Source organism: Ictalurus furcatus, chromosome 15, assembly GCF_023375685.1.
Source record: "Ictalurus furcatus strain D&B chromosome 15, Billie_1.0, whole genome shotgun sequence".
Taxonomy (NCBI): domain Eukaryota; kingdom Metazoa; phylum Chordata; class Actinopteri; order Siluriformes; family Ictaluridae; genus Ictalurus; species Ictalurus furcatus.
In genome coordinates, this window is record NC_071269.1 from 26,649,968 (window position 1) to 26,673,419 (window position 23,452).

General features: G+C 49.3%; 1 protein-coding gene across 6 annotated transcripts; it reads right to left on the reverse strand.

Annotated features, from left to right (window-relative positions):
- Window positions 1-1,117: 1,117 nt before the first annotated feature.
- On the reverse strand, window positions 1,118-22,302 carry hm13 (histocompatibility (minor) 13). 6 transcript variants are annotated; one of them, XM_053643780.1, is made up of 13 exons: window positions 21,903-22,301; window positions 19,983-20,081; window positions 19,619-19,756; window positions 18,229-18,311; window positions 18,018-18,106; window positions 17,054-17,139; window positions 16,748-16,873; window positions 16,505-16,562; window positions 16,289-16,372; window positions 7,936-7,972; window positions 7,456-7,558; window positions 7,265-7,350; window positions 1,118-2,541 (listed from the first exon to the last, which is right to left on the reverse strand). In XM_053643780.1, exons 1-13 carry the CDS (start codon window positions 22,104-22,106, stop codon window positions 2,466-2,468), a joined length of 1,269 nt encoding a protein of 422 aa, XP_053499755.1. In that variant the 5' UTR covers window positions 22,107-22,301; the 3' UTR covers window positions 1,118-2,465. The 6 variants fall into 6 exon arrangements, with proteins under 6 accessions (XP_053499755.1, XP_053499757.1, XP_053499756.1 ...); XM_053643782.1 differs by lacking the exon at window positions 21,903-22,301 and adding an exon at window positions 20,264-20,375; XM_053643781.1 differs by lacking the exon at window positions 19,619-19,756 and having other exon boundaries at window positions 21,903-22,297.
- Window positions 22,303-23,452: the final 1,150 nt, after the last annotated feature.

Here is a 23,452-nt window from a genome sequence, read left to right on the forward strand (position 1 = left end):
TATTAAGGTGGAGACAGTTAGATCGGAGAGAGAGACTGATCTAGCATCACTAAGAGATCGTCTGTAGATCAGGAGGTTCTCCTTCCGAGCTGTTTGGAATTTGGTTTGACAGCATTTACGTTCTTGTGGTCTGTTTTAAGGTGCGTGTGATCGTTGTCCCAGGAATGGAATGAAAGTTAAAGTTCATAGACAATGTTCTACCTGCAGATTTATTAGCACATTTATTTTTTTATTGTTTATTTAATAGTATATAATGTCATAATTGCTCCACTCGCTTTCCTGGTCACGGTGCCGGTGGATCCGGAGTCTGCCCCAGGAACGCGGCATGGGACAGGAATACGCTCAGAATGGGACACAGTTCATCCTTTGTCATACTCAAGCCACTTACTGGTATGTTTTTTTGGAGGAAACTGGAGACCCCAGAGGAGACCCACACGGGCATGAGGAGAACATGTGACATTCCTCACAGACAGAAGGCTGAGGTCAGGATGGAACCTGGAACTCCAGAGCTGAGGAGAGAACGTTACCCACTGCAGTGCGTAAAATATTCATTATAATTTAACCTTCATATACACTCAAAATGATCATTTTTAAATATTTACTTTTGACTTTATTTTTTAAATGAATCATATTAATAATTCATACTATTTCAAATCAGCCCTCAAAGCACATCTTCATGGTGTAGAACATTCAGCGGTGGCGCCGCATCATTAAACGACAACGGCAAAACCACAGTGCCAATACTTTTAGTCTTCAAGAAATCTAGAGTGTATAAATATGCAAATCTGAAACACTGCCAGCCCAGTAAGCACAGGAGACATTTGCATATAGGAATATGATTGGCTCTCCTGATGTATGATGTAATAACTTTGCACTTGTACAGTATATTTGAACTCCAGCTTTCATTTCTCAACCACACCACTGACACGCTATTACACTGAGATTATGAACGTTAATGAAGCTTCATCATGTTTAAATGACTTGTAAATATTCATGTTATCTAAATCACAACGAAGCTGCGTGAAGGACGCGTGCTCCTGTGAATACAGCGGTGACTGTTATGGACGTGTAATTCCTTATTTATTAGTTCATATATAAAAAATGCACAGACACGTGGCATGCTTCACTATAGCGGTAAAAACCACAATTTATTGCGGATAAAAAATAAAAAAAAAACCACGAGCATGACTTTATGCTCCTCGAAGAAGCTTTAACTGTTAACTTGCACAATCAGGAGAAAAAGAAGAAACGTACAGGACACGTGTGAAACGACGCCACGTTACTGAACTCCGGGGATCCGATCTTCACAGACACGCACGTGATCACATGTCCACTGTCACTGAGGAAATCTGCCACAATCAGAGGCCGCTCGGGGTCAAACAGCTCGGGGTCAAACAGCTCTTTTTCTGCTGCAGGTCATACTGTATTGTGTAAATAAATCACCAGCAGAAAGAGCTGTTGTTTTCTTGCTTAAAGGGCCAGAAACGTAGATGTTGGTCCCTGTGCTGGTGATTTTATAAAATATAAAAATGTGTGTTCAGTTACAGACATCAATCAATCAATCAATCAATAAATACACAAACTTATCACTTCTGCAAATATAGATGTTAATTCTGTTTAATTCAAACGTATTCGATCAGAGGAGATGTTTCTGGCCTGGAGTTTGATCAGTAGAAGTCATCTTCACCAAAAAAAACTCTCTCCACACAGACGTGCTGATGTAAACAAGATCGAAACTTCGCTGTGTGGCACAACACTGCATCTGAAACACTATGGAGGCTGCCATCATGTCATCAAGCTCCGCCCCTCCCATAGACCCCACCCCCCAGATAAAAAAAAAAAAAGAAAAGAAAGAATGCGAACTCTGACTTTAAACATGATCTGGTTAGAAATGACATGGTGCAGATGGATGATGTTCGCTAAAGTGAAGATTTCAGGTGACACAGACTTCCATCACCTGATCAGTAACAGGTCAGACACGGAACACGTCTCGACTGAGCGAAAACATTCGGGGTAGAGAGACACGGCGGACATTTTACTTCTGACTTCACTGCTTCCTTAAAACTCAAAAATCTGACAAACTCTGTGCTCCTGCCCCTCACTGTAAAATCCTGGCCCTAACGCAAAACAGCCAATAAAATAAAATTAATGTCAAATAATTTCAAATACAAATGGGATAAATGAGAGAGAGAGAGAGAGAAAATACAGGCACAAAGTAAAGCTGTTGTACGTTTTACAACCATTTAGAAAATGCAAAGAAGAAAAAAAAAATACAGGCAGTCGTCTTTTATCCAGTTAGAGAACGTCCACACGTCCACCTCCGCGGAGAACACCATGACACACTGGGAAAAGAGGGGACGAGAGTGCGAGAGAATCTGCTGGCCCCTGTTGGCAAAACCTGGAAATACAGCGGTGGGGAATGAGGGGACGTGACGGAGGATGGGACGTGATGCTTTCCTTCAGATTTATTTGTCTTTATCGGATTCTGTTTTTATTTCTTCTTTAGTTGACGCCTCTGATTCGGGGGGAGATTCTTCATACCTGAGAGAGAGAGAGAGAGAGCGAGAGCGAGAGATCAGTATTGGGTGTGATGCAGTAAAGCAGGGCAATGACGATGCTGTGTTTATATGCTGCTGTTGTCAAGGTGACAGCATACAGCCTCATGTTGCCATGGTGACTGCATCATGTGCTGCACCTATAGCACCATACACACCACAATGACAAGGGGTTAGTTAGAGAGATAATCTAGTTGGCAAACATTAGCGTAGATATGCATATGCAGGCTATTTCATGTGCAGTAAGTAATGAACACTGTATGAGTGAGTGAGAGAGAGAGAGAGAGAGAGAGAGTATGTGAGTGAGTGAGAATGTGTGTGTGTGTGTGTGTGTGTGTGTGTGTGTGTGTATGTGAGAGAGAGTGTGTATGTATAAGTGAGAGAGAGTGTGAGAGAGACAGCGAGGCTTTCTGCAGCTTTAACATCCACAACTGTAAAGTGTTGAACTCCTTTTCAGCTTTTCTGTATCCTTTATGAACCTTAATAACCTGTTAATAACAGCTTTCTCTAACGACAGCTTTCTCTAACGACAGCTTTCTCTAACGACAGCTTTCTCTAACGACAGCTTTCTCTAACGACAGCTTTGCACACACACTTTATATCATTTCCTTGGAGTTATATTTTATAATGAGATTTAATCCAAGAGAAACTCCGTGTTTATGAACAGAGACGCAGATTGCTGAAGCCGTGATGGATCTGATGACAGCAGGATGTACCTGTCCAGGTGAGAGAACCTGTTTCCCTCCTCCGGTTTCTAACTGACACACTTGCAGCTGGTTAATGAACTGATGCACACCTTCACCCTGTTCCTCAACCTCCACTTAACACGCTGTACTCTGATCACTGAGAAATCTCAGCATTTACAGCCATGTCCGTCTGCACGGACGGCGTGAGTCTCAGACGCCCTCTAGTGGCCGCAGTTCACACAAATGTTTGTAACCCCGCCCACATTGAGAACTAACCAGGCCCATTTATAACCCCGCCCACATTCAGAGAACTAACCAGACAGAGCAGAGAAACTTTATTTATATTTAAGTTACACACCTAGCACATTTTTTCCCAGCACTTATGTGCCATCAGTCCTGAGAGTTCCCTTCACATTTCAGGATATTTATAAAGGGCGTGGCTGACTAGATGATTGACAGCTACAGAAATGATCTTCCCTCATGCACACACTTCCTGTCAGACAAATCAGACAAAATGTTTACAGTCTGTACCACGGACCATACCACTGAAGTTTCTCCATCACTGAACTGGTATAATATTTAATAAGGGGGCATGTCCAGAGCAAATATGGGCACGTCCAGTTCCCATCATCAGACCCGGGCCCCAGTTTCAGATTAAGATGGATGCCACTTAATGCCGCTTGTCCATGTGGCATTAAAATATGAAAGTGCACTTTATCTACACGCTACAGCATGGGTGAGTGTCATGACGCAAAGAAATCTAAGGATGAGGCAGAATTTTGACTTTGATTATTTTTGCATCGTTAAAGCTAGCTAAGACGGCTAATGATGACTCACAGCCATTAGGAGTCAGTTAGCATTACAGCGCATGCTAACTGGCGGAGCTTTCCTTCAGTGTGAAAGCAGGGTGTGATGGAAGCAGCTGGGACAGAGACGTCACAGATATTATTGGGGCGTGCGGGGGCGGGGTTTAGGGCCGTACCTGGCCAGATTAAAAGGTGGAGAGGGCGTGGTGGCGGCGGCGGCGGCGGGGGGAGGAGCTTAACGGGCTCTGCATGGAGTTGGCCAGGCTGGCGGGAGAACCGGAGACGGTGGGAAAGTGGGTGAGACGCGGGGTGTGGGGCAACACCTCATCTGACGACTCGTAACTACGCGTCCGAGCGAAGGAAAGAGACGAACGTAAATAAAGAACAGAAAACACAGGACAGAGAGAAACACAGGAAAAGAGAAAAGCAGCTCTTTAGAGAGGGAAAGTGAGAAGCTGTTCACATTTAATCATCGCTGAAACGCTAATATCACAGAGTATATAAATCTACAATGCACTCTACGAGGAAATAGAACGTTAAAACATTCACAAGTCACTGACATGCCTCAGATACACAGTCCCCTCCGAAAGTATTGGAACAGCGAGGCCAAGTCTATTGTTTCCACTGTACACTGAAGACATTTGGGTTTGAGATCAAAAGATGAAGAGAATTTCAGCTTTCATTTCCTCATATTTATATCCAGACGTGTTAAACAACTTTTGGCACCCTTTGTTTGAACCCACCCATTTTTTCAAGTGATCAAAAATATTGGAACACGTGACTGCGATGTTTCTTGTTGCCCAGATTGTTTAATTGATTGTTTAAACAACACATAGCTCTGAACACCTACTCTTGGTTTAAGCCTTCGGTTTCACCTGTGAAGACTGCATTTGTTGTTAAAAAGGATAAACCAACATGAAGATCAGAGAGCTGACTATGGGAGAAAAACAAGCTATTTTCAAGCTGAGAAAAGAGGGAAAATCCATCAGAGACATCCCTAGTCACGAGAACCGATACTTCGGTTCCAAGTCGGTACCAACATTCTTAAAACGTGACGGTACTTGTTTTTCTGGAGCTGCGTTGGAACAGATTTTAATGGAGGTACTGAGGTTGCAATTCTTCCAGACCTGATGGGGGCAGCAAATACGCGCAAGTGTTTTAGCCGGTCCACAAGTGGTGAAGAAGAAGAACAACGACAAGCACACGGGAAACACTACAGAAGATTAGCTTAGTTTAACAAGTTTAGCTCCGCCCCGAATCGCTGAGAGGAAAAGAGAGGAAAGCTCGTATCGGTTTCCGGTGTGCAACCGATGCTATCGTTCATTTCAGACACAGCGAGGAAACACCTGGAATTTGGTGAAGCACCTGAAAGACGGTCCTATATTATGTTTGTTTGAGACAGCTGCATTGTGGCATGAAACCAGCGAACGTTACGCTCCATGTAATGTTAGCGATAGACAGGTATTTGTTAACGACACTAACGCATTGCAGTGTGATGAACTACCTCCTCATGGACCTCCATGCATCTCCATTCAGCCCGGTCCTGTCAGACACATGTAGCCTCATGTCACTCATAATTATTCACATGTTCATGCTTTTAATAAATCGTTTTATCCTGCCACCAAATCAGTGCATTTAAACTAATGCTTACATTCAGAGTATAAGGTGTGTGTGTGTGTGTGTGTGTATATATAGGAGTGCACACCTTCACTGTAGCCTCCACTCATTATCAGACAGTGTTTGATAACTAACTCCCCCCCACTCCCAGCATCAGCCAGAGGAGGATGTCCTCCAGGAGTTTTTAATTCATTTTTTTTCATTTTATTTTTATACCACACCGTGGTATCGACTTTGGTACCCAGTATCGGTACCGACTACTAGATTTTTGGTATTGTGACATCCCTGTCAGAGAAACTGCACAAGCATCGGGTATATCCAACACGACAATTTGGAATGTCCTGAAAAAGAAATAAACCGCTGGTGTACTGAGGAACAGACACCGAACGGGTCGGCCAAGGAAAACTACAACAGCTGATGATGGAAACATTGTGAAAGCTGTGAAGAAAAACCCAAAAACAACAGACTGTGACATCACCAACATCCTCCAAAGGACAGGGGTGAAGGTCACAATCCACCGTTCGGAGAAGACTTCGAGAGCAGAACTATAGAGGCCGTACCACAAGATGTAAAGCAGGATGAATTCAGAAGTCTACAGGAACATCCTGTCTGATAATTTACAGAGAAACGCATCCGAATGAATCAGGAGGAACTTCATCATGCAGCGAGACAACGATCCAAAACACACTTCCACCTCAACACAGGACTTCATCAGGGGGAAAGTGGAAGGTTCTAGACTGGACACGTCCATCACCAGACCTTCACCCAACTGATCAGCGTCTCACCTCCTGAAGAGGAGACTGAAGAGAGAAACCCCCCCCGAAACAAACAACACCTGAAAGAAGCTGCAGGAGAAACCTGGAGAAGCTTCACAGAAGAAGAACCAGCAGTTTGGTGTCAGTGAGTCGCAGGAGTGATGCAGTTACTGCGAGTAAAGGAAACCAAACCAAATATTACCTGTTATTCACTTCAAGACTGATCTGTTCCGATACTTTTGCTCACTTAAATATTGTGTGTTCTGATACAAAAGGTTATTTAACACGTCTAGATGTAAATACCAGGAAATGTGATATCGTCTCATTCATCTTCTGATCTCAAACCCAAATGTCTTCAGATGTTCTCAGTGGGATCCAATAAGCATCTCATCTTTTCTGTTTTCCGCCTTCAACAAGCTTTAAAATATTTTATATACATACATATATATATATAAAATAAGAAAAGATAAATTCTCATCATCAGGTGTAAAACTACGTGGTGTCAGAAAATAATAAAAAAAACTGCTGTTTATTTAAAGCACTGGAACAGAAGTTATAAATCAGTCACGATGCGTGAGCCACGCCAAACTCCTCCCCTCACCGCAGCCATGGAAACAGTCGTTGAGCGGTGCGTGTCCGTTCTGAAGGTCATGGCTTCACTGTTGCCGCGGTAACCATCACTAGGCCCTAGTAACCATCACTGAGCTGAAAGTCTATCTTCAGATCAGCTTCTCTGCTTTATTAATGAATTCCTGTGCGTTTGTCTCCTGACCTGGCCACACCCATCATCTAGCCACGCCCATCACCCTACCTACAGTGTGTAGAGAAATAAACTGAGGCGTTACCTGAACATCTCCGTCAGCTCTCCTTTCAACAGAGCCACAAACACCGGGAAGCCCACACACACCGGGACCAGGTACAGCAAAGCAGGCTGGGAAATACACACACCTCATCAGTACACACACTGTCACCTGTACCTGTGTGTGTGTGTGTGTGTGTGTGTGTGTGTGTGTGTGTGTGTGTGTCGGTCTCTCACCTGGGCGTGCTTGAACGTGTGCATGACGAAGATGGTGAGGCCGAGGCCAAAGATGTAGGCCAGGAAGCTGGTGTAGAAATACGTGCGTGTGTTCTTCTTCAAACTGAGAGAGAGGGGGATGGAGCGAGAGAGAAAACACTAAGATTGTGTGTGTTAGTGATGCGTGTGTGTGTGTGTTAGGAGTGATGTGATGTGGTGTGTGTGTGTTAGGAGTGGAGTGATGTGTGTGTGTGTGTTAGGAGTGATGTGGTGTGTGTTAGGAGTGGAGTGATGCGTGTGTGTTAGGAGTGATGTGTGTGTGTGTGTGTTAGGAGTGATGTGATGTGTGTGTGTGTGTGTGTGTGTGTGTGTGTGTGTGTGTGTGTGTGTGTGTTAGGAGTGATGTGTGTTAGGAGTGATGTGGTGTGTGTTAGGAGTGATTGTGTGTGTGTGTGTGTGTGTGTGTGTGTGTGTGTACAGAGAGGAAGTGAGGAACTGTACCTGACATCAAAACGCAGAAGCAGAGCGATGAAGATACCTGAGAACACAGATACCATTTCAACCTTCAGTCAGATCATTTATTAAATCTCTCCCTCCCTCATCCCATCTCTCACTCTCTCTCTTTCCCTCGTCCCATCTCTCACTCTCTCTCTCTCCCTCGTCCCATCTCTCACTCTCTCTCCCTCCCTCGTCCCATCTCTCACTCTCTCCCTCCCTCGTCCCATCTCTCACTCTCTCTCCCTCCCTCGTCCCATCTCTCACTCTCTCTCCCTCCCTCGTCCCATCTCTCACTCTCTCTCCCTCCCTCGTCCCATCTCTCACTCTCTCTCCCTCCCTCGTCCCATCTCTCCCTCTCTCTCTCCCTCCCTCGTCCCATCTCTCCCTCTCTCTCTCTCCCTCCCTCGTCCCATCTCTCCCTCTCTCTCTCTCCCTCCCTCGTCCCATCTCTCCCTCTCTCTCTCTCCCTCCCTCGTCCCATCTCTCCCTCTCTCTCTCTCCCTCCCTCGTCCCATCTCTCACTCTCTCTCTTTCCCTCGTCCCATCTCTCACTCTCTCTCTCTCCCTCGTCCCATCTCTCACTCTCTCTCCCTCCCTCGTCCCATCTCTCACTCTCTCCCTCCCTCGTCCCATCTCTCCCTCTCTCTCTCTCCCTCCCTCGTCCCATCTCTCCCTCTCTCTCTCTCCCTCCCTCGTCCCATCTCTCCCTCTCTCTCTCTCCCTCCCTCGTCCCATCTCTCCCTCTCTCTCTCTCCCTCCCTCGTCCCATCTCTCCCTCTCTCTCTCTCCCTCCCTCGTCCCATCTCTCCCTCTCTCTCTCTCCCTCCCTCGTCCCATCTCTCCCTCTCTCTCTCCCTCCCTCGTCCCATCTCTCCCTCTCTCTCTCTCCCTCCCTCGTCCCATCTCTCCCTCTCTCTCTCTCCCTCCCTCGTCCCATCTCTCCCTCTCTCTCTCTCCCTCCCTCGTCCCATCTCTCCCTCTCTCTCTCTCCCTCCCTCGTCCCATCTCTCCCTCTCTCTCCCTCCCTCCCTCGTCCCATCTCTCCCCTCTCTCTCCCTCCCTCGTCCCATCTCTCCCTCTCTCTCTCTCCCTCCCTCGTCCCATCTCTCCCTCTCTCTCTCTCCCTCCCTCGTCCCATCTCTCCCTCTCTCTCTCTCCCTCCCTCGTCCCATCTCTCCCTCTCTCTCTCTCCCTCCCTCGTCCCATCTCTCCCTCTCTCTCTCTCCCTCCCTCGTCCCATCTCTCCCTCTCTCTCTCTCCCTCCCTCGTCCCATCTCTCCCTCTCTCTCTCTCCCTCCCTCGTCCCATCTCTCCCTCTCTCTCTCTCCCTCCCTCGTCCCATCTCTCCCTCTCTCTCTCTCCCTCCCTCGTCCCATCTCTCCCTCTCTCTCTCTCCCTCCCTCGTCCCATCTCTCCCTCTCTCTCTCTCCCTCCCTCGTCCCATCTCTCCCTCCCTCGTCATCTCTCCTCTCTCTCTCTCCCTCCCTCGTCCCATCTCTCCCTCACTCTCTCTCCCTCCCTCGTCCCATCTCTCCCTCTCTCTCTCTCCCTCCCTCGTCCCATCTCTCCCTCTCTCTCTCTCCCTCCCTCGTCCCATCTCTCCCTCTCTCTCCCTCCCTCGTCCCATCTCTCCCTCTCTCTCTCTCCCTCCCTCGTCCCATCTCTCCCTCTCTCTCTCTCCCTCCCTCGTCCCATCTCTCCCTCTCTCTCCCTCCCTCGTCCCATCTCTCCCTCTCTCTCCCTCCCTCGTCCCATCTCTCCCTCTCTCTCTCTCCCTCCCTCGTCCCATCTCTCCCTCCCTCGTCCCATCTCTCCCTCTCTCTCTCTCCCTCCCTCGTCCCATCTCTCCCTCCCTCGTCCCATCTCTCCCTCACTCTCTCTCCCTCCCTCGTCCCATCTCTCCCTCTCTCTCTCTCCCTCCCTCGTCCCATCTCTCCCTCCCTCGTCCCATCTCTCCCTCCCTCGTCCCATCTCTCCCTCTCTCTCTCTCCCTCCCTCGTCCCATCTCTCCCTCCCTCGTCCCATCTCTCCCTCACTCTCTCTCCCTCCCTCGTCCCATCTCTCCCTCTCTCTCTCTCCCTCCCTCGTCCCATCTCTCCCTCTCTCTCTCTCCCTCCCTCGTCCCATCTCTCCCTCACTCTCTCTCCCTCCCTCGTCCCATCTCTCCCTCTCTCTCTCTCCCTCCCTCGTCCCATCTCTCCCTCCCTCGTCCCATCTCTCCCTCCCTCGTCCCATCTCTCCCTCCCTCGTCCCATCTCTCCCTCTCTCTCTCTCCCTCCCTCGTCCCATCTCTCCCTCTCTCTCTCTCCCTCCCTCGTCCCATCTCTCCCTCACTCTCTCTCCCTCCCTCGTCCCATCTCTCCCTCACTCTCTCTCCCTCCCTCGTCCCATCTCTCCCTCTCTCTCTCTCCCTCCCTCGTCCCATCTCTCCCTCCCTCGTCCCATCTCTCCCTCACTCTCTCTCCCTCCCTCGTCCCATCTCTCCCTCTCTCTCTCTCCCTCCCTCGTCCCATCTCTCCCTCTCTCTCTCTCCCTCCCTCGTCCCATCTCTCCCTCACTCTCTCTCCCTCCCTCGTCCCATCTCTCCCTCACTCTCTCTCCCTCCCTCGTCCCATCTCTCCCTCTCTCTCTCTCCCTCCCTCGTCCCATCTCTCCCTCCCTCGTCCCATCTCTCCCTCTCTCTCTCTCCCTCCCTCGTCCCATCTCTCCCTCTCTCTCTCTCCCTCCCTCGTCCCATCTCTCCCTCACTCTCTCTCCCTCCCTCGTCCCATCTCTCCCTCACTCTCTCTCCCTCCCTCGTCCCCTCTCTCCCTCTCTCTCTCTCCCTCCCTCGTCCCATCTCTCCCTCACTCTCTCTCCCTCCCTCGTCCCATCTCTCCCTCTCTCTCTCTCCCTCCCTCGTCCCATCTCTCCCCTCTCTCTCTCCCTCCCTCGTCCCATCTCTCCCTCTCTCTCTCCCTCCCTCGTCCCATCTCTCCCTCTCTCTCTCTCCCTCCCTCGTCCCATCTCTCCCTCTCTCTCTCTCCCTCCCTCGTCCCATCTCTCCCTCTCTCTCTCTCCCTCCCTCGTCCCATCTCTCCCTCTCTCTCTCTCCCTCCCTCGTCCCATCTCTCCCTCTCTCTCTCTCCCTCCCTCGTCCCATCTCTCCCTCTCTCTCTCCTCCCCTCCCCTCGTCCCATCTCTCCCTCTCTCTCTCTCCCTCCCTCGTCCCATCTCTCCCTCTCTCTCTCTCCCTCCCTCGTCCCATCTCTCCCTCTCTCTCTCTCCCTCCCTCGTCCCATCTCTCCCTCTCTCTCTCTCCCTCCCTCGTCCCATCTCTCCCCTCTCTCTCTCTCCCTCCCTCGTCCCATCTCTCCCTCTCTCTCTCTCCCTCCCTCGTCCCATCTCTCCCTCTCTCTCTCTCCCTCCCTCGTCCCATCTCTCCCTCTCTCTCTCTCCCTCCCTCGTCCCATCTCTCCCTCTCTCTCTCTCCCTCCCTCGTCCCATCTCTCCCTCTCTCTCTCCTCCCTCCCTCGTCCCATCTCTCCCTCTCTCTCTCTCCCTCCCTCGTCCCATCTCTCCCTCTCTCTCTCTCCCTCCCTCGTCCCATCTCTCCCTCTCTCTCTCTCCCTCCCTCGTCCCATCTCTCCCTCTCTCTCTCCTCCCTCCCTCGTCCCATCTCTCCCTCTCTCTCTCTCCCTCCCTCGTCCCATCTCTCCCTCTCTCTCTCTCCCTCCCTCGTCCCATCTCTCCCTCTCTCTCTCTCCCTCCCTCGTCCCATCTCTCCCTCTCTCTCTCTCCCTCCCTCGTCCCATCTCTCCCTCTCTCTCTCTCCCTCCCTCGTCCCATCTCTCCCTCTCTCTCTCTCCCTCCCTCGTCCCATCTCTCCCTCTCTCTCTCTCCCCTCCCTCGTCCCATCTCTCCCTCTCTCTCTCTCCCTCCCTCGTCCCATCTCTCCCTCTCTCTCTCTCTCCCTCCCTCGTCCCATCTCTCCCTCTCTCTCTCTCCCTTCCCTCGTCCCATCTCTCCCTCTCTCTCTCTCCCTCCCTCGTCCCATCTCTCCCTCTCTCTCTCTCCCTCCCTCGTCCCATCTCTCCCTCTCTCTCTCTCCCTCCCTCGTCCCATCTCTCCCCTCTCTCTCTCTCCCTCCCTCGTCCCATCTCTCCCTCTCTCTCTCTCCCTCCCTCGTCCCATCTCTCCCTCTCTCTCTCTCCCTCCCTCGTCCCATCTCTCCCTCTCTCTCTCTCCCTCCCTCGTCCCATCTCTCCCTCTCTCTCTCTCCCTCCCTCGTCCCATCTCTCCCTCTCTCTCTCTCCCTCCCTCGTCCCATCTCTCCCTCTCTCTCTCTCCCTCCCTCGTCCCATCTCTCCCTCTCTCTCTCTCCCTCCCTCGTCCCATCTCTCCCTCTCTCTCTCTCCCTCCCTCGTCCCATCTCTCCCTCTCTCTCTCTCCCTCCCTCGTCCCATCTCTCCCTCTCTCTCTCTCCCTCCCTCGTCCCATCTCTCCCTCTCTCTCTCTCCCTCCCTCGTCCCATCTCTCCCTCTCTCTCTCTCCCTCCCTCGTCCCATCTCTCCCTCTCTCTCTCTCCCTCCCTCGTCCCATCTCTCCCTCTCTCTCTCTCTCCCTCCCTCGTCCCATCTCTCCCTCTCTCTCTCTCCCTCCCTCGTCCCATCTCTCCCTCTCTCTCTCTCCCTCCCTCGTCCCATCTCTCCCTCTCTCTCTCTCCCTCCCTCGTCCCATCTCTCCCTCTCTCTCTCTCCCTCCCTCGTCCCATCTCTCCCTCTCTCTCTCTCCCTCCCTCGTCCCATCTCTCCCTCTCTCTCTCTCCCTCCCTCGTCCCATCTCTCCCTCTCTCTCTCTCCCTCCCTCGTCCCATCTCTCCCTCTCTCTCTCTCCCTCCCTCGTCCCATCTCTCCCTCTCTCTCTCTCCCTCCCTCGTCCCATCTCTCCCTCTCTCTCTCTCCCTCCCTCGTCCCATCTCTCCCTCTCTCTCTCTCCCTCCCTCGTCCCATCTCTCCCTCTCTCTCTCTCCCTCCCTCGTCCCATCTCTCCCTCTCCTCTCTCTCCCTCCCTCGTCCCATCTCTCCCTCTCTCTCTCTCCCTCCCTCGTCCCATCTCTCCCTCTCTCTCTCTCCCTCCCTCGTCCCATCTCTCCCTCTCTCTCTCTCCCTCCCTCGTCCCATCTCTCCCTCTCTCTCTCTCCCTCCCTCGTCCCATCTCTCCCTCTCTCTCTCTCCCTCCCTCGTCCCATCTCTCCCTCTCTCTCTCTCCCTCCCTCGTCCCATCTCTCCCTCTCTCTCTCTCCCTCCCTCGTCCCATCTCTCCCTCTCTCTCTCTCCCTCCCTCGTCCCATCTCTCCCCTCTCTCTCTCTCCCTCCCTCGTCCCATCTCTCCCTCTCTCTCTCTCCCTCCCTCGTCCCATCTCTCCCTCTCTCTCTCTCCCTCCCTCGTCCCATCTCTCCCTCTCTCTCTCTCCCTCCCTCGTCCCATCTCTCCCTCTCTCTCTCTCCCTCCCTCGTCCCATCTCTCCCTCTCTCTCTCTCCCTCCCTCGTCCCATCTCTCCCTCTCTCTCTCTCCCTCCCTCGTCCCATCTCTCCCTCTCTCTCTCTCCCTCCCTCGTCCCATCTCTCCCTCTCTCTCTCTCCCTCCCTCGTCCCATCTCTCCCTCTCTCTCTCTCCCTCCCTCGTCCCATCTCTCCCTCTCTCTCTCTCCCTCCCTCGTCCCATCTCTCCCTCTCTCTCTCTCCCTCCCTCGTCCCATCTCTCCCTCTCTCTCTCTCCCTCCCTCGTCCCATCTCTCCCTCTCTCTCTCTCCCTCCCTCGTCCCATCTCTCCCTCTCTCTCTCTCCCTCCCTCGTCCCATCTCTCCCTCTCTCTCTCTCTCCCTCCCTCGTCCCATCTCTCCCCTCTCTCTCTCTCCCTCCCTCGTCCCATCTCTCCCTCTCTCTCTCTCCCTCCCTCGTCCCATCTCTCCCTCTCTCTCTCTCCTCCCTCCCTCGTCCCATCTCTCCCTCTCTCTCTCTCCCTCCCTCGTCCCATCTCTCCCTCTCTCTCTCTCCCTCCCTCGTCCCATCTCTCCCTCTCTCTCTCTCCCTCCCTCGTCCCATCTCTCCCTCTCTCTCTCTCTCCCTCCCTCGTCCCATCTCTCCCTCTCTCTCTCTCCCTCCCTCGTCCCATCTCTCCCTCTCTCTCTCTCCCTCCCTCGTCCCATCTCTCCCTCTCTCTCTCTCCCTCCCTCGTCCCATCTCTCCCTCTCTCTCTCTCCCCTCCCTCGTCCCATCTCTCCCTCTCTCTCTCTCCCTCCCTCGTCCCATCTCTCCCTCTCTCTCTCTCCCTCCCTCGTCCCATCTCTCCCCTCTCTCTCTCTCCCCTCCCCTCGTCCCATCTCTCCCTCTCTCTCTCTCCCTCCCTCGTCCCATCTCTCCCTCTCTCTCTCTCCCTCCCTCGTCCCATCTCTCCCTCTCTCTCTCTCCCTCCCTCGTCCCATCTCTCCCTCTCTCTCTCTCCCTCCCTCGTCCCATCTCTCCCTCTCTCTCTCTCCCTCCCTCGTCCCATCTCTCCCTCTCTCTCTCTCCCTCCCTCGTCCCATCTCTCCCTCTCTCTCTCTCCCTCCCTCGTCCCATCTCTCCCTCTCTCTCTCTCCCTCCCTCGTCCCATCTCTCCCTCTCTCTCTCTCCCTCCCTCGTCCCCATCTCTCCCTCTCTCTCTCTCCCTCCCTCGTCCCATCTCTCCCTCTCTCTCTCTCCCTCCCTCGTCCCATCTCTCCCTCTCTCTCTCTCCCTCCCTCGTCCCATCTCTCCCTCCTCTCTCTCTCCCCTCCCTCGTCCCATCTCTCCCTCTCTCTCTCTCCCTCCCTCGTCCCATCTCTCCCTCTCTCTCTCTCTCCCTCCCTCGTCCCATCTCTCCCTCTCTCTCTCTCCCTCCCTCGTCCCATCTCTCCCTCTCTCTCTCTCCCTCCCTCGTCCCATCTCTCCCTCTCTCTCTCTCCCTCCCTCGTCCCATCTCTCCCTCTCTCTCTCTCCCTCCCTCGTCCCATCTCTCCCTCTCTCTCTCTCCCTCCCTCGTCCCATCTCTCCCTCTCTCTCTCTCCCTCCCTCGTCCCATCTCTCCCTCTCTCTCTCTCCCTCCCTCGTCCCATCTCTCCCTCTCTCTCTCTCCCTCCCTCGTCCCATCTCTCCCTCTCTCTCTCTCCCTCCCTCGTCCCATCTCTCCCTCTCTCTCTCTCCCTCCCTCGTCCCATCTCTCCCTCTCTCTCTCTCCCTCCCTCGTCCCATCTCTCCCTCTCTCTCTCTCCCTCCCTCGTCCCATCTCTCCCTCTCTCTCTCTCCCTCCCTCGTCCCATCTCTCCCTCTCTCTCTCTCCCTCCCTCGTCCCATCTCTCCCTCTCTCTCTCTCCCTCCCTCGTCCCATCTCTCCCTCTCTCTCTCTCCCTCCCTCGTCCCATCTCTCCCTCTCTCTCTCTCCCTCCCTCGTCCCATCTCTCCCTCTCTCTCTCTCCCTCCCTCGTCCCATCTCTCTCCCTCTCTCTCTCTCCCTCCCTCGTCCCATCTCTCCCTCTCTCTCTCTCCCTCCCTCGTCCCATCTCTCCCTCTCTCTCTCTCCCTCCCTCGTCCCATCTCTCCCTCTCTCTCCCTCCCTCGTCCCATCTCTCACTCTCTCTCCCTCCCTCGTCCCATCTCTCACTCTCTCTCCCTCCCTCGTCCCATCTCTCACTCTCTCCCTCCCTCGTCCCATCTCTCACTCTCTCCCTCCCTCGTCCCATCTCTCACTCTCTCCCTCCCTCGTCCCATCTCTCACTCTCTCTCCCTCCCTCGTCCCATCTCTCACTCTCTCTCCCTCCCTCGTCCCATCTCTCACTCTCTCTCCCTCCCTCATCCATCTCTCACTCTCTCCCTCCCTCATCCCATCTCTCACTCTCACCTTTAACACACTTATTACATTTACATTTTTACTTTAATATTTCACCACATGGGGAAACAATCACAGAACATTATTCCGCACCAATAGTTTTTATTTAAATAAATAACCAAACACACACACACTATTAGCTTAAACAGTGCTGATACGCGTGTATTAAAATCATCAATAACACCAGTTTAGTGTCTTTGTGATGAAATGCTCAGTGTATCAGTGTAAACAGGATGTGACATCATGGCACAGGATGTTGATCCAGAAATATGTCTAAGCTGGAGAATTCATCTTCACATAAAAGTGGAACATGAGGACACTTCTGCTACGACATGAAGCAGCGTGTTCCACACCTGCGTACCTTTTATACACCTGCAGGAGTAACAGCTCTGTCCACTAGGGGGCAGGTGAGAGCTGAAACACACCTGCAGTATGGTCTTTAACCTGCTCCTCTAATTTAACCTGTACCTGGAATAACGATGTCTCCGAGTCCCAGCATGGCAAAGTTACTGGCATTCAGTCCTTTCTCCAGCAGGTCCTGAGGGAAAACCACTGCAGGAGCGGTGCGCGCACACACACACACACACACACACACACACTCAGTGTTAATAGATTACTGAATTAATTCATGAAGTCTGTAGTTTTATAAGCGTAACGCATGAATTAATAAAGGATTTGACTCACGTTTGATCGGAGCTTCGAACGACTTGGCCACCGTCACCATCACGTTAGTGCCGAAAACCTGGAACAAAAATAATCCCTTTCTCAGCTCTGTACACACATTTCACATCATATTAAACACCTGCACGTGTTTATTCCTCTTACACCACAGTCACATCACACTCCATCACCATCACCTGAATTCTGCTTCACCCGTACCCCTCGGACTGTACACGTGTAAATGTGAAGCGTGAGAGATGAACTGACCCAGAAGATGTCGTAGATGAACAGCCCCCCCAGCAGGATGCAGCCGGTACTGACGTTATTCAGGTGAAGTAGCTCCACTCCGTTCAGCGCAAACGCCAATCCAAATAGATTATTGGCCACCCAGTGCTGTCTCACACACACACACACACACACACACACACACACACCGTTTCACTGCTAACAGCAAAGAGATTCCTGATTTACAGATACAACATAAAACAAACTATTTTACAAACTCTGTCATGTGTGATGTGAGGGAGAAGACGTGTGTGTGTGTGTGTGTGTGTGTGTGTGCGCGTGTTGTACCTTTTTCAGGATGTACCACACTCCCACCACGCTGCTGATTCCCAAACTAATCAGATCCTTAGTGTCAAATTCGTAGTTCACGATTTCTGAAAGAAAACCCGTTTTCAGTAAAATCTCATCGCAGGAGGACCGCGCCGGTGTTTAGTTAGCAACGCGCTAAAGGGTGATGAATATTTACCTCAGAACAGTGAAGCGTGGAGTCAGTGTTATAGATTTAATACGTGAAGATAACGCGTGTATGTACAGTAACTCATTTACAGCGGAGAAGCGCTGCCGTGTTTACTGCGGACGCCGCGAGCCGCCATTTTCATCTGACCTCGTAATTGAGATGGCGGCGACGAGTAGGAATTTCCAGGTGAGGGCGCGTTTACTTTTGCACAGGAAGTTAAAAACACACTACCAGTCAAAAGTTTAGACACATTCATTATTTATTTTTTTTTCCTCCACATTTTATAATAATAATAATAATAATAATAATAATAATAATAATAATAATAAAGTCATTAAAACTCTGGAGGAGCACAAACGGAACTCTGGGAATTACGCTGTGATAAAAAATCCAAAATAAATCTAAATCATCCAGTATTTTAGCATCTTCAAAGTCGACGCCCTTTTCGCCTACAATTTGCAGAAATGTATTCGGTTTGTTTTCTAATGAAAGAAACGAACACGTCGGCACGGTTATATTTCTGTCTGCGACACCGATGTCACACGTTTAAATCACACACCTTCAGATCAAACGCTTTTTAACATCATGAGAAACATTTCAGTCGGGTGTCCACAAACTTTTGACCTGTAGCGTATAGTCGAACGCAGCATGCTAACGTGAGATGTGGGGAAAGGGGCGGGGCTTCCAGGTAGGGCTGGGTGATATAACGTCGATACTGTGGTGAACGACTACGCCCTACACGTTATGAGATACTGTTGTAATGGGGATGCAGCAGAAATGTTCAGAGACATTCACCTTCTCTGTTCTCTCCTGAACCCTGAGTGAAGAGCAGCTGGAACTGTTTACTCGGCAGATTAGCGGGAAGAAACCTGCTCATGAAGGGACTGAACACAAACACAACACTTTATCAACCAGGACATGTGTACAGACTTCAGTGTTCCGTCAGTGAGTGTAAATCAATCTCACACACACACACACACACACACACACACACACACACTCTCACCTCAGTGTGTGCGACAGAGCTAAAATCCCCAGTACGAAGAAGTACATGGATAACAGTAAGTTGATGTACTCCTGGGAGAAAATCTAGAAAATAAAAACAAGAAAAAGTAGTATCATGACACACTGCTGTGCGGAATAATAATAATAATAATAATAATAGTAATCATGGACATGGTTTTTATTTCTCTGCACATCAGGCTTTAGATCAGTGGTCCTCAACTCGTTCCTGAAGACTTCAGCTCCAACCATAACGGTGCTCCACCTGACCATCTAATTATCACCTTAAGACGTTCTTGATCAATAAAACAGGTGTGTTAGAGTTTGGCTGGAGATGAAACCTGCAGGAAGGAAGAACCAGCTGTGGACCTTAACGTAAAACAGGTAGAACCCAATCTTCTTTAATAGAAGCCTTTACTGGTCACGTATACATCACAGCACAGCGAAATTCATTTTTGGGGTCAGAGCGCAGGGTCAGCTATGATACAGCACCCCCTGGAGCAGAGAGGGTTAAGGGCCTTGCTCAAGGGCCCAACAGTGGCAGCTTGGCAGAGCTGGGGCTTGAACCCCCGACCTTCTGATCAGTAACCCAGAGCCTTAACCGTTCAGCCTGCCCCAATGTATTTTGATTATTACCTAGTTGATGGTGATGAAGTGAGTAAGTAAAGCTTTATTTATAAAGCACCTTTTAAAACAACGTTTACAAAGCGCTTTACATAAACAAATAAAAGCTTGCAAATAAAATCCAGTATGGAAGTGAACTGGTTTGAGGAAAAGCCCCAGTGAGAGGGCTGAGAGACTGTAACGTGGTGAGTGAATGAACTGCATGGAGGTCAGGGAGAGAGGTCCACAGTTTAGGCTCACAGTGACTAAAGACAGACTCCCTGAGTCTCAGGTGCATTCTGGGTAAAACCAGCAGGTTGCAGTTGGATGGCGTAAGTGATCTAGCAGGAGGATATTTAGTGATCATATTACACAGGTGTGTAGAGCAGCACCATGAAGACGTTTAAAAATAAATAAGAGGATTTTAAACGCAGTTCTGTAAGACACGGGTAGGCAGTGAAGCGGTGCAAGTGCCGGAGTGATCCGATTCTTCAGTCTAGTACGGGTCAGCACTCGTGCAGATGCATCCTGTACTCTTTGTAAGTGTGTAATGGAGCTCGTGGGTAAGCCACCGAAACACTGCAGCAGTACTCGAGTCTAGATGCAAGAAGTGCATGCATGAGTCTCTCACTGTCTGTGGGGGAGAGAACATCACCTGCTTTAGAGGTGTTACGAAGGTGATCTGCTGTTTTACTGTCAAACACGATCCCTAAACTCTTAACGCAGTCATTAGCCTTGCGAGACAAGGAGTCCAGATATGGCATAATGAACTTTCTCTGTGCATCAAGTACCTCTGTCTTGTCTTTATTTAGCTGCAGAAAGATCTGTGCCATCCACAAGTTTATGCTCTCTACGCAGTTTACAAGCGTGCTAATCGACTTGTAGTCATCTGGTGCAAGTGAGAGATAGAGTTGCAGGTCATCTGCATACTGATGGGAGGAGATGTTATATCGATTAATTACACCAGCTAATGGCAGCATATATAAATTAAATAACAAAACGGACCCAACATTGAGCCTTGGGGAACACCACAAGATATCTGGAGGTGCGTGTACCCAGTGCAACATAATATTCCCTGCCACTTAAGTAAGATTTAACCCATTCTAGGACTAGGCCTGATAAGCAGGTGATGAAGATGATGATGTCATTGCTCACCTTGAAGAAGAGATAGAGTCCGAACAGTGTGCAGCTGGCGATGATGGGGAAACGAGCAGCGTCTCTGCTAGTGATGGTCTCAGGCATCTCTGAGGCGTTCTATTACACACACACACACACACACACACACACAGTTCTCATACGCGTTCTCAAAAGCATTTTGTTTGTTACTGCAGTTCAGAATATCTCCACTAGGGGGTATTGATGTATTAACGTTCTTAACACTTTTTTTTTTTACTGTAGCTATTCTTTATCACACAAACAGGAAGTCAGAAACAAACCGATCAGTGTCCGATGGAGTTATATATACACGCCATGATTAAAATAGCTAGCTAATCATGTGTTTACTTCCTGTAAGTAAAACGCTGGTGTACACTCGTGCGAAAGTTGCAGCGTTTCAGAATTAAGAATAAGAAGCGGATGATTTAGGTCACATGACTGAAGCTCTCTGTGTTTGGAGATGTAGTGCACTACAGCGTGTGGAGGAAACGCACTGCACTTATACACGGAGTAGGACGGTAAAGATGAGGAAGTTTCCCCAGCACTACACAGATCTTAATACGAACAGAGCATTGTGGGATATCAGGAGCATCATGAATATTCATTACCAGGACTTCAGACACACAACTTGTTAAACAGCGTGGGTTTGGATGGACAGATAATCAACACAGCTATCTAGCATTAGTGTACAAACAGCACAGTGGTACTTTATACACCTTTAAATTAATAATTTCTTATTTTTTAAAAAAAATGACATTACTACAATCTGTCTACATTAGCATTGCTGCAAAGGTTAACCTGCTAGCTATACGTTTCTATAGCAGTCAAAAGTTGGATTTTCTGTTTACTAACGATCCACTCTATGCTTAATTAAAAAAAGATTAGGGGCGGAGCTACAGGTCACCTCAGACTGTGATGTTAATAAGGCTATCAAAATGCATATGCAAATTATTAGCAGAAGGTGATTGGGTACGCGGAAACTTTCAGCTGCAAAACCTGTCAGCTAAGCTAGCTAGCTAACTAACTAACATAGCTAATGTTAGCAATGGTCAGAGGGTGGTTGTCATGGCAACATTATGTGTAACATATATATCGTGAGAGGTTTCAATGAAATCGATTAGAAAATGAAATCCCTCTCTCTAATGTGAACTAGTTTACTGCCAATTAACTAGCAGGCTAATCGGCTAAAGCTAGTGATGCTAACGATGACAGGAGGACGGTCTGTAATTTGCATATTCTTGTATATTCATATTTCCTTCAGACGCTGTAGAGCCACATGTCATCAGGTTTAGAAACAATGTGAAAGAATTTCCATGCGCCATTATTAAATTAGTTTCAAATTAATGTCATTTTAATCTAATCTAATGAATTAATTAACGTTGAGCCTTGTAAATAAATGCCATGTTTAATGCAAATATCACTAAATACATCTCATTCCAAGCCTTGTGTAAATACATAATTACCATTTATTTATAATGGATCTGTAGTGTAATTTTTTTTTATAGTTTATCGGGTGTTTGATTGGAGTTGAGGAAGACTGAGGAAGAATAAAGTGAGGGAATAACTCCCGTCCTGCCATCTGGTGCAGTGATGTGCATGAATGTGTCCAAGCGCAGGGACAGGAATCAATAATAATATTCCTATTTAATATGGAGGTTTTTATGAGTTCATAAAAAGGGAATAAAGTGCTGACAGTTTCATTAAATAATAACGGAGAGAGAGAGAGAGAGAGAGAGAGAGAGAGAGAGAGAGAGAGAGAGAGAATTCTCCGCATCTCAGATTAAAAACATCTTTAACTCTCAGGCCTACAGCTGTGAAACCATCATCATCATCATCATCATCATGAAGGTTCTGATTATAATAATATAAATATGATGATGATGATTAAGATGGTGGTGGTGGTGATGAAGGTGGACTCGCCTTGCTCTTGGAGCTGCTGACGGATCTCAGAGCTCCGAAGAAGATGGGCAGCAGGGCCATGAGCACCAGACTGCCGTACGCCAGCGCTGTTCCCTCGGCTGTAGCTACGAAGCGGCCCGCGGTTCCGTTCCCAGTGTCGGTTCCGTTCTCGGTGCTGTTCAGGCCGTCCAGCGGCAAAGCGGAACCCTGCTCCACATCAGCCATCGCGATAGAGGATCAGAACCGAGAGGAAAACAAACCCGGAGCTGAAGAAGAGAGGGAGAGAAGGACGGAGAGTGGAGTAAATAACACGATAACACGATTCTCATCCAGAAACTGCTGCTTTCCGGCTCTCATAAGGCCACGTTTCCCTAACACTGCGTCTGTCCGGGAAACTGAGCAGCTTCTTCTTCCTCACTGCGGAAATAAATCCGCTGAGCAGGAGCAGTGACGCTGTAACACTGACACCTCGCGGCGTGGAGGAGAAGCGCTATAGCAATCTCGATCTCAAAGTTTCAAATCAGATTTTATTGGTCGGTATGGAAGGCCTTCAGATAGCAAGGAGACGTTGATTCAGTGTTGAAATTCCATCAGAATCATCATTTTGGTTGAGCTTGAATATTCAGTGCTAAATAATATTGAATCGATGTTGATAATTCATTGCTTCTCAATGTTGAAAAGACAAACAGTGAATCAATGTTTATTTTTGATCAGCTTCATTTCCCCACTGGCGGGGTTTAGATTTAACATCAATCCATCCGTCCCCTCATTCAACACAACGCATATCAATCGGGTGCAATATAACGAGCATATTCACGCTCCTCAGAGGATGAATCCTGTTCATTTTGGGACCTCCTGACCCTTCCCTCTAGTTGAACAAATATTGATTCCATGTCCATCTCGATCTATGTGTCATCGTTGAAATTACATTATTTCAGGGTGTAAACCTGATGAAAAATCAATCAATATTACATTTCAAATTTCAACATTGATTCAGTGATAGTTTGGTTGATGCGTTAACATTGATTCAGTGCTGATTCAGTGTTGGTCTGCTATCTGGGTCGTTTCCGCAATGAAGAAAAAATACTTAATTTCTCACGTCAGAATTTTTTTTCTTGCAATTCAGACCTCCACTTGACTTTTACTGAGTTACAAACAATTCACCAACAAAAGCATCAATCATTGTCTATGAATTGGCTATATACAGTACGAACAACACTCATCCGCTAGCCAAGACAAGGAAAACCAGACGCTAGCACGCTCCGTACCTGAAGTTAGTCACATTTCAAGTGGACGTCTAAACTGCATGAAAGATGTCAGAATTGTGAAAGTCAGAAATCGCAATGACCTTTTTTATTATTATTTTTCTCCATGGCAGAAACGGGCTTCCATCGGTCGCACACGTAACCATACACAGTACGACGTGCAGTCAAGTGCTTTTTTCAACTGTCCGTGACATAAAATTTCATTTACATAAACCAGAATGTTATTGTATACAGGTTGAAAGGGAAGAATATCTAAGTTAAATATACAGCATATAAAAGAAAGGTGGCCCGAACAGTCTGACTATA

Bases quoted from the DNA above. Each gene is read 5' to 3' on its own strand.
- hm13 (XM_053643780.1), bottom strand. From the start codon at position 22,106: ATGGCTGATGTGGAGCAGGGTTCCGCTTTGCCGCTGGACGGCCTGAAC. The intron at 17,140-18,017 runs GTGAATGTCTCT...GTTTTCTTTCAG, and splicing joins TTCAGGAGAGAACAGAGAAG to AAATCGTGAACTACGAATTT. The intron at 7,559-7,935 runs GTACAGTTCCTC...CCTCTCTCTCAG, and splicing joins CTTCTGCGTTTTGATGTCAG to TTTGAAGAAGAACACACGCA.